This window comes from Belonocnema kinseyi, chromosome 9 (genome assembly GCF_010883055.1).
Source record: "Belonocnema kinseyi isolate 2016_QV_RU_SX_M_011 chromosome 9, B_treatae_v1, whole genome shotgun sequence".
In the NCBI taxonomy this organism is placed as follows: domain Eukaryota; kingdom Metazoa; phylum Arthropoda; class Insecta; order Hymenoptera; family Cynipidae; genus Belonocnema; species Belonocnema kinseyi.
Window position 1 is genome coordinate 38127665 of NC_046665.1, and position 13801 is coordinate 38141465.

Genomic DNA, 13801 nt, shown 5'->3' on the forward strand with positions numbered 1-13801 from the left:
TTTATGACCCTGTATATGTTTTTGGTTTCGTACCGAAATGAGGGCCAGAAATGGGAAAATGGGACCATATGAACTCCCATCTAAAATAACACTGCTGAAGGCACCACAACTGCGCTGTAGAAAACGATGCGATACAAAACTCAATTCAGAAATTCTGTGACACTGTGGCTAGGGATATAATTAAGAATTTAAAGAACGATAAGGTTGCTGTTTAGACAGTATGTGTCTGTTTTAATTTCAATGTACCTTCTTAATTGTAATAATATACATTTATGAAAATTATATACAATTTTAGGGACAAACTCGAGTGCGAAGCACGAGATATACCTGATGAGCATGTGTTCGTTAAAGCCGAAAGAGCTTTAACAAAAGAGAATTCACAATCACCAAATTACTGTTGTCGACACTTTGACTTTTAGTTTAAAAAAATATGTGCACAAATGTCGGGAATATATAAAGAACGAACGCGAAGCGCGAGAACCAACGGTCGCGCGCTCAAACTTGTCAGCCGTGCGTGGCACATAGTAAATAAGAAGAATTGTGTAAAAATGCATATTTTTCTTCTCAACCTGCGTCCGCCATTAACCCTTATGTTGCCACCCGGGTACCCTAGGCATACGTTTTGTGAAATAACTTTTTTCTGATAAAGATAGGCCGAATGCTTCTCAAATAAGCATGATTTAACTGATTGTATATCGAAATTTGCATTGCACATATTTTTAGAAATTTTTTAGCTTGAAATATCTTGCAATTAAAAGAAAAAGCACGGTGGAGCCGCCCGGGTACCCTGACAGAAAAAGCATAATTTTCATACAGTATATCATAAAAATAAAGTTGGTTATAATAGTATATGAAGTAAATATGGATAATTTTATAAATAATAACAAAATATATACATTTCTAATTGAATTTTCTTGAATTCTTGGACGTAATACCGAGCCTCCTCGAAAACAGGAAATTTGCGACGTAGCTGCGCACGTTTTTTTTATCTATTTCAGTACTACCAAGGACACTGCACATTATTAAATTATTATATTCAAATAGGATTACCTTCCTAGAATATGAATAATTAAATATTGATCGAATACACATAGTTACTTCAAGTTACAATGGACTTTTAACAACAATTTCGTTAACGGGGTACCCAGGTACCCGGGTGGCAGACCTCAAAATATCATTTTGAGTGTGTGTGTTGACTTACGACCCGTACTATGTGTATTCAATCAATATTTAATTATTCATATTCTCGGAAGGTATTCCTACTTGAATATAATAATTTAATAATGTGCAGTTTCTTTTAATTGCAAGATATTTCAAGCTAAAATATTTCTAAAAATATGTGCATTGCAAATTTCGATAGAGAATCAGTTAAATCATGCTGAATAAAACGTATGCCTAAGGTTACACACACACACACACACACACACACACACACACCCACACCCACACCCACACATATTATATATAATAGTATGCTAGATCCAAATGGTCCAAATTTACGTCCAGCACATGATCCCGCGGCGTTCGTCCTTGCGGACTTACTCCCTCACGATAGAAAAGCACACGTCGTCAAAATGTACACAGACTTTCGTATCCTTAACGCCCCAAGTAAGTTTATCATCTTAGGTAACTTTACTATGCCCCACGTCGATCAAATAATTTCCATCATTGGACGTAGTAATTTCACATTCGACTGCAAATAGAACCTTCATTTTATGTTCACATTTTCACCTGAAGTGAAATCACATTAGATTGCAAATAAGTACTGCAGTATCGTAAGTTAATAAGGTTATATATTGTAATTTGAAAATAAACTGCACATATAATTACTAGCAGATTCTAAATATCACCAAAGCTTTTTTTACAGTGTAGGTTTCTAGGATCGCTGAATTTAAATCTGATGTTATTTAAAAATATTAAAAATTGCGGATTGAATATGGAAGACATAAAATATTTAAAAAGTTTGGACCCTTATAAAATTGATTATAATTAGATTTATTGGGTCGCTGATTTCAAATTTTATGTGGTTTTAAAATTCAAAATAGTGGATCTAATAATTTTCAAAAACACAAAACAGCTAACTATCCCCGATTTTATCAACATCCGAACATTTTTAATAACTTATTCCTGCCATATATTGGATCCAAATGTTGAATTCAAAAAATTCAAAAACAGATGTCGATTTAGCGAGCAAAAAACCTACGTATCACCAAGTTTATTAATATCCGGGCATTTTCCATCATTCATGCCCACCATATTGCATCCGCCATTCTGAACTTTGAAAATCCAAAATTAGATTTCGATTCATCGGCCCCAAAAACCTAAGTATCACCAATTTGACCAAGGTTTTAATCTTTTTAATAATGCATCTCCACCATATTAGATCCGCCTTTTTGAATTTTAGAAATCTAATATTAGAACGTCATATTATAATATATAGTAATATTGTTTTGATTCTAAAAATGATAGAAAACGTAGGTTTTTCAGAGATAAGATTTTTGGCACGAGAAGTTCTGTAATAAAAATGTAACCTAAATTGATTAACTCTTAGAATAAAATTAATTCATTTCCAATTATATTCATTTTTTTTTGTAAAAATAGGTATATTACGAGTTAAACTTTAATCGACAAAATACTCTTAAATATTTAACCTTACCTATTAATGTTCTGGTGTAAGTGTCTATTTCTCTCGCAATATCGATTGCGCTATCTCCTTTTTCAACGCGATCAACTATTTTCAATTATTCTTCCAAACATTTTTTTCTTTTTCGGTCAAGCATTGCTAGCCATTTATGTGTAAATTAGTAGGTACTTTGAAATAAAGGAAGAAAGAAGTATTAACCACTCAAGTACGTTACATTGCATGTAATAATTTTTTTTTTACTTATTTTTACGCGCGAGTATTTTGTGTAATGCGGTGCACATGCATACTTTGGCAGTGGGGCAAAACAAATAGGAGAAGTCGCGATATTTGGTAGTGCGATAAATGGGAGGGGGGGGGGGGACTATATGTAATTATGTTAAATAGCTTTGTATTATTTCCATATAACAATATGTAAGGAATAAACAGTTCCATGAGACTAGCTTTGTGTCATTTTGTCATTAAACACTTTTCGAGGTGCCGTTTAGAAATTGGGATTTATATGTCTAACTGTCTTAGTGAAGGTTAAGAAGCAACCCTCAACAAATTTACAATGCTTCTCTGCATGGACGAGTTCACTGAGGACATTTGAAAGTGATGGAATATGCCAATATATATTATAAGCAACATTTTTTTACCACGAAAAATCGCATTTCCCAACTTGATCATAATAAAGGGTTGCCCTTCAACTTTTTACAAATAATAAGCGTTTTTGGCATGCTGAATCCGAAACTGTTGACAAAATTAGCCTCTAAGCTTTCTTTTTGAAGTTAAATCGTATTTGCATTCTAAAAAATTGCAATTAAAAAAAAAAGTACCATTTTTAGATATTTCCATAAACATAGAAATTTCGGCCGCTACAATTGTCAACAATGGCCCTGAAAGCGGTTTCCGAACGCATTAAAAAAAACTACTGGCAGTTCTCGAACAGGTAGAAAATAAATCTTCATGGTTGAAAATTAAAGTAATTGGTAGAAAAATACCTATATATTTGGTAGACAATTGGCTTTTTTTGTTTGTAGAAAATAAACTGCTTTTGTTTAAAAATGAAACTATATGGTAGAAAATAACATTGTAATTATTTAAAATTTTTCTGCTATATCATCAGAGATTGTACCTTACCGACAGTAGATCAACCCTCCAAACCATGAAGGCAGAAAATCTACACAATATCGATCAAGTTAAGAATCTTCAATAACAGAAAATGCTTAACGTCTTAATAAGATTAGATGGAAAATAATATGTTTTAAATTAAAATTATTTCTTGAAATAATTTTAATTTAAAATAACATGGTTTCAGATGAGAATTCAAGCATTTTGTTGAAAATTGGTCTCTCTTGGCTATACTTTACTTTAAAATTAATATCTTTTTTTGGTTTCCATACCAACTATTATTTCATTTTTTGGTGAGAATGAGCACTTTCCGGTTGAAAATTCAACTGTCTGGTAGAGCATTCGTCAGTCTCGGTTGGAAATTCACCTTTTTTGCACAAAATTTATGTAATTTATTAAAATATAATCCTACTGTTTGAAAATTTAACGATTTGTTTAAAAATTCCACTGCTTTATTAAAAGCTCATATTTTTGGCTTGAAAATTCAAAATTTTAGACGCGGCCCCTAATCAGCCATTGTGCCAATCAGCGAAGAAGTTAAAAAACATTCTTCAAGGAAACGTGAAGAAATAGTGGCATTATCAGACAATTGCGAGAAAACAGTTTTCCAAGTGTCATTTTTTTCGAAATAGTAGCGAAATGGTGCAATCGCTGAAAAAAATGTTGAATAGCGCCAGCAATTTGGTGGGTCCCAGGTCTGCAATAAGCTGCAAAGAAAACTTACTTGAAACAGTGTTTTCGAGAATTTCGTTGGCGGATGCATCACTGATTTTCATTTTTTCAAGAAGTTCTGCACTGCGTTTTACCTGCTTGCAGTCAATCTGTGTATTCAACGTCGCAGTTTTATCAACCTCCGAATTAGGATCAATATTTAAAATTTGATCAAGTACAGGCGTAACGTCCCATTGTTCCGTCTCAATAAGTTTGACTGTGCCAGTCCTTTTATTATGAAGAACTAACATTGTGCACATTTTTTCTCCATCGTAATTTGGCCTGCTACCTTTGTATACAGTTTTTCCGTCTGATAAGGACAATACCGTTTTTCCACTTTTTTCATCAAAGGATACATCACTCTTCAGGTTATTGGCCCCATCATTTTCCGGCTGGCCACTTACGAAATTTACTGGAAAAAATAAGATTTTTTAGAAACTTGAACAATATTTAGTAATTTCAAAAATTAAGATTCAGAACATTTAGAGGTAGCTAAAGTTGTTTTATGGCCGATATGCTACTTTTAGTAGTAAATAATAACAATAATAATATTCTTTTGTGTGAAAAATACGGGTCATAGTTGGGTGAGCATGGTAGGTCTGCCTTGAAAGATGTTTTGTTTATATCTGGGTGGTAAGTTTCTCCCAATATAAGACTAATTTACTTGAAGTGTCAACCCAAAAAAATTTTGTTTACACAAGTTCTAAAATTCGTTGAAAAATAAAAAATTTAAATTATCTTGAAAATGGCTCAATCAATTTTGATGACTTTAATGTGAATTGTACAAGATATCACAGCAGTTCTAAAAAAAATGTAGAATTAATTCTGGCAATTAGAAAAAGTTAAATTTTTTTTTGTCATTTTGAAGAAAAAAAATTTCCAATAAAAACTTTTTTATGCCGCCCTAATCTTTTTTCTTTTAAAGAGACTCACACCCTTAGTCACAACTTATATTTTTGCCAGTATGATCCCAATAATGCTTCATAGTAGCAAAAAAAATTGTTTTTTTGGCACCGAAAAAGCGTACCAATTCATTGAAACTAGGGGTCTTCTTAATTTTAACTCATTACTTTCTCAAATGCGCATGTATCACTTGAAATTGTATATAGTTCGAAAAGACTTTATTGCATAAATTTTACTTTGCATGATGTACTTTTTTCCTTTTTTGTTTTCTATTAAATACACCATAAAAAAATACATCAAAATACGATCATAAATAACAAGCAGAGAGGCTGAACTTGAAATCAGAATTCGATCATAAATAACAAGCAGAGAGGTTATCTCAATAGACTAATATATTATAGCCAGAGATCATCTCTGGTATAGCCGACACAAGGACCTTGAAAAGGACCCAAATCTCTTTGAAAATCTCTGAGACTAAATGATTCAAATCGAACCTGCAGTCTCAAGCCGGCCAGGCTATTTCACCAGAGAATTCTATGAGATTTCTAATAGATGAATTTTTTTAAAAATAATTATATCCTCAACGAAATAAAGTCAAACCTAGATTTAATTTCAATTTTGGGACTGAGCCCGACAGCCTCGGAACTATTTTATCTCTTTTCTGTTTTTTCTCTTTCTTGTTTCTCTGTTTTGTGAACGTTTTTAAAAACTGAATTCAGAGATGCTATAAAATATCATAACGGACGTCCCCGGACTCTTTTTTGAGGGATAATAACAAAAAAATGTATTGTGCTAAATAAAAATTTTATGCACATGCATTATTTTGAGGTTACGTCGCTTTTCATCTCTGCCTTTCCGATAATCTGGAAATTATTATTGAAATAAAATTTTTTCATTGACCACAAAGAAGGTTAGTTCCGGGACATTTGTTACCATGTGTACTTGCAAGTCCAAAGTTTTCGACCAAAAATATTGTGTAGTTTGGAAGTGACGCTCGGGAAAATTGTAACACACATAACCTCGAAATATACACACGTTGTTAGCAAAATCAATTATTTTTTTTTAGAAAAATAAACACAAAAAAATGCGCGGGGACTGTCCGTTAGCATGTTCGCTATCATTCCCCATATTTTGACGACAAAATATTTCTTATCCTAGGAAAAAATCCGGGGAAATCTAACACTAAAAAAATCGATACTAATTCCTAAGCGCTATGCAAATTAATCACGTTTTGCTAAATTAAAACTTTTTTGAATTAACCTACAAAAAAAAGTGTGTGGGGACGTCCGTTAGCATGTGCGCTATCATTTCCCAAAATTTTATGACAAAACATTTATTATTCTAGAAAAAAAGCCGGGGGAACCTAAAAGTGGTAAAATCGACCATTTTGTAAGTATCACATGGCCCTTAACCAACAAGAATTAAGTTTCAACCAAAAATAGTTTGGTGTTTTTATTGGGTTTATACTTATTAGGTACGAATTTAAGCGAAGAAACGAGAAAAGGGTTAAGTTTCTTCAAAACAAGGAAAAAACAGGAATTCGGTAAAAAAGAGGGAATAGGAGAGTGAGCATTCTGACGTAAATATATTTTAACTGTGATTTAAAAAAGATAAAAAATTAATAAAATAATAAGAAAAAAGAAGGGAATCCGTGGCGGAAACTTTTAAGAAATATGGGGGGGGGGGGGAACAAAACATGAGGCTAGGAGTACCAACCACAGTACCTTGCCCCTCCATAGTCGTTACCCCTGAAGGGGATTTCCTTTACTTTCTTTTTTTTCTATTATATTTTTTAATTTTAAAAATGATATTTAGGAGTTAAAATTCTTAGAATATTAAAAAAAGTACATAATAATATTGAGATTCTCGATATTTAATATTGTAGATTATTTCTTACCAATAATAGGCGGAACAGAATTTTGGTTTTTCCGATCAATCATGATCACATCAGTTATTAAGGCTTCGATTTTCATTTTGCATGTGTGTTTAATTACAATTAAATGAATTCGTCATTTGATTGTTTAGAATGATCCTTTTTCAATGCCTTACAGGTTATAAAAAATGTAGCAATCATTTCAAACAGCATGCACATGGCTTCATGCCGGAACGGGAAAGAAAGGGTTTCCTTGTATCATAGTAGAATTTCGTATGTCAGGGTGGCATCTCATGATTGCTGAATTGCGTTTTGCCTAGTTCGTCATTTCACTAGACATGTCAGCCAATAATATTATCCTAGTTATTCAGAGAAACACTGTGATTGGCTGAAATGTCTAGTGATTTGACGTATTACGCAAAACGCTACACAATTCTGCAATCATGGGACGCCACCCTCAGGGGCAAGGAAGCCTCGTAGATTTCAATTAGGTAGTTCACTTCAACCATCAGCTAACTTCACTTTATTAAAAGCTGAGGGGAAACCAATGGATCAAATGCTTGGAACCAAACTGTATTTCTGTAATATCTTTGTAATTAATGATCATTATTATAATTAAATTATTTCATTGAATATCAATTAAAAAATAAAAACAATTTTTCCAATACACATATATAAAAAATTTGCTTTTACAAAGATATTAGCAGGATAGGGCAAAAATGAACTGAATCCCATGCATTTGGTCCCTTGTTATCCCCTCAGCAATCTACGAAGTGAAGTTAGCTGATGATTGAAGTGAAAATACCTAATGATGCCAATGTTAATAATAGATACATTTTGCCTAATATCTTTGATGTTACTCGTTTAATATTGCAAAACTGTTTTCTATCAAGACTACATAAAAAATAATAATCAATCAGTTACATTTTTAAATAATTATATTTTTTAAAGCAAGAACTAGAATAAAATAAATTATAATTTTACAATACATACAAGTTGTAAATAGAATCAATATTTTAACAACTTTGTTGAAGGGCATGTGATACTTAGAAAATTATCAATTTTACCAGTTTTAGGTTCCCCCGGCTTTTTTCCTAGATTAATAAATATTTTGTCTTAAAAGTTTTGAACTTAAAGCGAACATGCTAATGGACGTCCCCGCACACTTTTTTTATGGTTTAGTTAAAAAAATGTTAATTTTGTTAAATTTGGTGTGTGTGTGTGTGTATTGCGAGGCGCACACGCATACAATTTTATTTAGCACTGCAAATTTTTTTTTGTTATCATCCCTTAATAAAGAGTCCGGAGACTCCGTTATATTTTATAGCATCTCCGAATTCAGTATTAAATTTTTTTATATTTTTGTGGGAAAAAAACGGCGGAACTGCACCCGCTTGACCACACGACGAAGTATCACATTTTTCTTCAGAAAATTCTTTTTATATTTTATTTTATAATTATTTAATATTTTCTACGAAATCCATTTTTAGGATTACACTTAACTTTTTATTCAGATTTAAATCAAAGATATATTTTTCTTTGTCAGGAGTACTAGACCCTCTGTTGATGAGGGGCGAAATAAAAAATGGCGCTTGGTGTGCGGTTGCTTATAATATATGAGGGTAAATAAACTTTAAATATATGTTTAGTGCTTATATACGAGGGAAATGTATACTTTTAGTAGAAATTGTACCTGAAATGGGATATATAGTGAACTTTGGTAATCCTAACATCACATTACAAGTGACAGCCATAAAGGATTTATGAACATTTTACGAATACTATATAATAAATATTGCTTAAGGGCATGTGATACTTAGAACATTGTCGATTTTACCAGTTTTAGGTTCCCTGGATTTTTTACTAGAATAATAAATATTTTGTCTTAAAAATTTGGGAAATGATAGCGAACATGCTAACGGACGTCCCCACACACATTTTTTTGTAAATTAATTTTTAAAAAGTTCTAATTTAGCAAAATGTGATTAATTTGCATAGCGCTTAGGAAATAGTATCGATTTTTTCAGTGTTAGATTCCCCCGGCTTTTTTCCTAGGATAAGAAATATTTTTCCTTCAAAATATGGGAAATGATAGCGAACATGCTAACGGACGTCCCCACACACTTTTTTTTGTGTTTTTTTATCAAAAAATTTGTGATATTGCTAACAACGTGCGTGTATATTTCGAGGTTATGTGTGTTACAATTCACCCGAGCGTTACTTCCAAACTACACAATATTTTTGGCCGAAAACTTTGCAGGCAATCAAAATAGTTTATTTCATAAATAATTTCCAGATTATCGGAAAGGCAGAGATGAAAAACGACGTAACCTCAAAATAATGCATATACATAAAATTTGTATTTAGAACAATAATTTTTTTTTATTATCCCTCAAAAAAGAGTCCGGGGACGTCCATTTTGATGTTTTATAGCATCTCCGAATTCAGTTTAAAAAATTTTTTATTTTTGTGGAAAAAAAGCCGGCGAAACTGTAAGTATCACATGTCTATTTATCTTTTTATAAACAAAAATAAATGAAAAGCCTATCTTTTCAATGTTATACATATTTAATGAATATTACAAAATATTAGTATAAAATAATACAAGACATCAAGGGATGAGTTCCGTATCTGAAACTGTAATTAATCTTTTATAATAGGATTTCAAGGAATTCTTTATTTTTAGGTAGAAAATGAATTATTTAATTCCAAATGAGCTTTTTTTTATTCAAGATTAATTTACATCTAATATTGATGAATAGCATTTACTACGATTTTGTAGCTTACGTTGATGATAATCATATTCTTTAAATAATGAACTTTGCATTTTTACACCACAATTTTGATAAATCAATTTAGTAAAATTTTTGAACGCGCATTGTAATAATCAGCAATGACCTTATATGTTGAAAAACACATGTAATAAGCTTGTTGCCACTTGGTAAATTCTTCCCTGAAAATCTTGGTTAAGTCTCCCCAACATTAGTTCATGCGTTCAATGTCATAAAATTTTTAGAAATAACTGTTTCAATATTTCGATTTATACCAAATCATTACACTACTTTGTAAGGCAAATTTCTGCCAATTTTCGATTATCGAGCTTTGTTAATTCTCCCACTTTACCCTGGACTTATCACATTAAAGTTTATGAAAACATAAATATTTTGTTTAAAATTAAAATAATAATTATTATATTTCAAATTACATTGAAATTAATGAAATATTGTATTCAAAATAACACTTTCAACAAATAACTATTTGAAAAATTATCATGTGGGGTGAAGGTGTTGTAAAAAATTTGGTTGATGGTGATAGATGGAGGGTCAAGGTGTTATAACTGTTTTACAGAAAAATAGTCTTTTGACTTAAAAGTTTAAGAAGTGGGACAAATTTGTTTATTTCCTAACTGGCAATTCTTTATTTGTTTAAAATTCGTCTTTCTCGTTGAAAAATTCATAATTTTAATTAAAAATTCATCTCTTTGGTTAAAAAATTTACTATTTTTTTTCGGAAATAAATTAATTGTCTGTGTAAAAACTAACTTTGCTACTTTTGGTTTAAATTGGAATTTCTTATAGAAAATTAATCTTTATGATTGAAAATTCGTTTCCCTATTTTACAAAGCATCTCTTGGCTGCATCTGCATTCGTTGAAATATCAATAAATTACATTTTCTATCTAAAATTCATATTTGCAGGTTAAAAAGTCAACTACTTTGTTACAAATTTACATGCTGGTTCGAAAATTCAACTCTGGTTAAAAATTTAAATATTATGTTGAAAATCTTTTCTTTCTGTTTTAAGATATCCATCACTACGTTTTCATTGAGAATTTTTTTTTAATGCAACTCTTTTTGGTTAAAGATTAATCTTTTTTGTTTGAAAATTTGGCCACTCAGTTTAAAATTTATATTTGTAGGTTGAAAATTTATCTATTTGGTTAAAAGTTAAACAATTCGGTGTCAGATGCAAATCTTTCATTAAAAATCAAATAGTTACTTTTTCATCCAAAAATATAACATTTTAACAAAATGGTTAAACTTTTAAGTAAGTAGATAAAATTTCAACCAAAAACTAAAAAATATAATTATTCTAAAACAACAACAGCTGAATTGAATAAAAAAATTCATTTCAAGAAAATTTTTAACCAGAGATACATTTTTAACTAAAATAATGAATCTTCTACAAAAAAATTAATTTGTAAAAGGTCGTTCAACCTTAAAACAATTAGAGAAATTTTCAACAAAAAAGATTATTTCTCAACCAAAGAAAGAAAGAATTTTCAACTAAAATGATGAATCTTCAACCCAAAAAAGATCCATTTTTACTCATTTAGTTTAATATTTAACCAAGTAGTCGAATGCAAACAAAAAATACAAACTTTAAACAAAATAATTGAGTCCTCAACAAAGGAGCTTTAACAAAAGATAATTTACAACTACCAAATTACAGTTGTTGATGTATATATGCATATATTATCGAGCGGAAAGATTTAGAACGAACAAAGGAAAAAGAAAAATATAAAAAAAATTGTTGAGTTTTCCACCCAAAAAGGCAAATTTAAAAAGCAGTTGAATTTTCAACTTAAAGGGATACATTTTCATTGTGTTCATGTTCAGTAAGAAAATCAAGTTTTTACACAAAGAGATGAGTTTTTAACCAAGAAAAAATTTTAGTCAAGACATAAAAAAATGCATCTAAATTGTTCAACATTTTCAACACAAAATTTAAAAAAAAACTGTTCCCTTATAGTTTAAAAATCAAGTAATTGGTTCAAAATTGGTCTCTTTTGTAAAACATTAATCTTATTGGTTAAAAATTAATCTTTTGAACATACAATTTTTTTATGACGAAAAAATAGTTTTCTTAAAATTTAATCTAAAAACAATAAAATTTCCTTCCTGATCGATTCAAAGACTTAAATTGGAGAATCTGCCTAATGGTAAATGGATTCGATCTCCTTTGAAGTAATTTTTATAAGAATTTTTTGGTTGAAAATTAATTTTTTTTACAGAAAATTAAACTATGACATTTTTGGTGAAAAAGTAATTTATTAAATTAAAGTTTAATCTTTTCAGTTAAAAATCTAACTAATTGTTTAAAAATTTATGGATTTTGATAAAAATTCGTCTTTTTTAATATAAAATTAATCTGCATGTTTGAAAATTCTTCTTGCTGATTTAGGATTCAACCATTTATCTGACAATTCTTTTTTTTAACATTAATTTATTGAAGTGAAAATTCAACTTTCCATTTTTGGTAAAAAACGTATTGATATTTTTAATTGCAATCTGTTTTGGTAGAGAACTCAGCTCTATTTTTAATTGCACTTCTTTAAGTTGAACACTATTTTTTTAACTAAAAACTGAACTATTTAATTTTTCATTGAATATTAAGTTCATAATTGAGACTTCATCTGTTTCGGTTCAAAATGAACCTTTTTGATTGGAAATTCAACTATTTTCTTCAAATTTCTTTTTTATCATTAATTTTTATAATGATAAATTGTACTTATATTACTTTTAGTTAAAAATGATATTTTTTTAGATCAAAATCATATATTTGTTTGAAACTTTCTAGATTTTGTAGAAAATTCGTAATTTTTTGTGGAAACGTAATATTATTGGTTGAAAATTAATATTTTTCATTAAGGATTGAGTTATTAAAAAAAAAATCCTTTTCAGTTTGTCAAAAACAAATTTCTTCAAAAGAAATTTCGATTCTACTATTTTTGGTTGAAAATTGATATTTTAAATTGAAAATTGTCCTTTTGTACTTAATAATTAAATTTTTTTAATTTTTATATTTTGGTAGAAAAATAAACTTCTTAATTAAAATTTCACCTTTGTTTCGAGGATTCTATCATTACATGAAAAATTCTTTTTTTGGTGAAAAACTAATTTCTTTAAGAGAAAAGTCGTTTATACCATTTTTGATAGAAAAATGATATTTAAAAAAATGGATCTTTTTTGTTAAAAATACAATTTTTTTATACCGTTTTTTTAACAGGGAAATTAATCTGCGCGGTTGAAAATTCATCTTCTTCAATGAGGGTTCAATTATTATTTTTTTGAAAATTCCTTCATAGTTAGTCAAAAATTAATTTATGTAAAATAAAATTGGATTATATCATTTTTGGTAGAGAACTGATATTTGAAATTAAAAATTAATCTTTTTTATTTGAAAATTCAACCCTTTGGTTTGAAAATGCACATATTTCGATGAAAATTCGTTATTGCGGTAGGAAATTAGTCTTCTTGTTTGAAATTTCATCTTTGTGGTTAGAAACAAAACTATTAAGTCTCACATGTCGTTTTTTTTGTTGTTAAAAATTACATTCTTTAACTCAAAATTTAACTCTCCCACTTTCGGTAAAAAATTGAAATTTTGAATTACAAATTGATATTTTTGTGTTGAATAATCAATTATTGGTTTCAAACATCGTCTTTTTTTATATACAATTAATCTTCTTGGTTGAAAATTCATCTGTTTGTTTGAAACTTCAACTATGTATTAATGTCTTTAAGGAAAATTTTCATTATACCATTGTTGGTTAAAAAC

General features: G+C 29.6%; 1 protein-coding gene across 1 annotated transcript in view; it reads right to left on the reverse strand.

Annotated features, from left to right (window-relative positions):
• Window positions 1–7455, reverse strand: part of LOC117180062 (SWI/SNF-related matrix-associated actin-dependent regulator of chromatin subfamily A-like protein 1) — a 51419-nt gene extending 43964 nt beyond the window's left edge. Inside the window, exons 1-2 of the mRNA XM_033372375.1 lie at window positions 7266–7455; window positions 4479–4877 (exon numbers count right to left, since the gene is read on the reverse strand). Coding sequence (XP_033228266.1) covers window positions 4479–4877; window positions 7266–7341 — 475 coding nt within the window. The 5' untranslated portion in view covers window positions 7342–7455. The remainder of the gene's footprint in view (window positions 1–4478; window positions 4878–7265) is intronic.
• Window positions 7456–13801: the final 6346 nt, after the last annotated feature.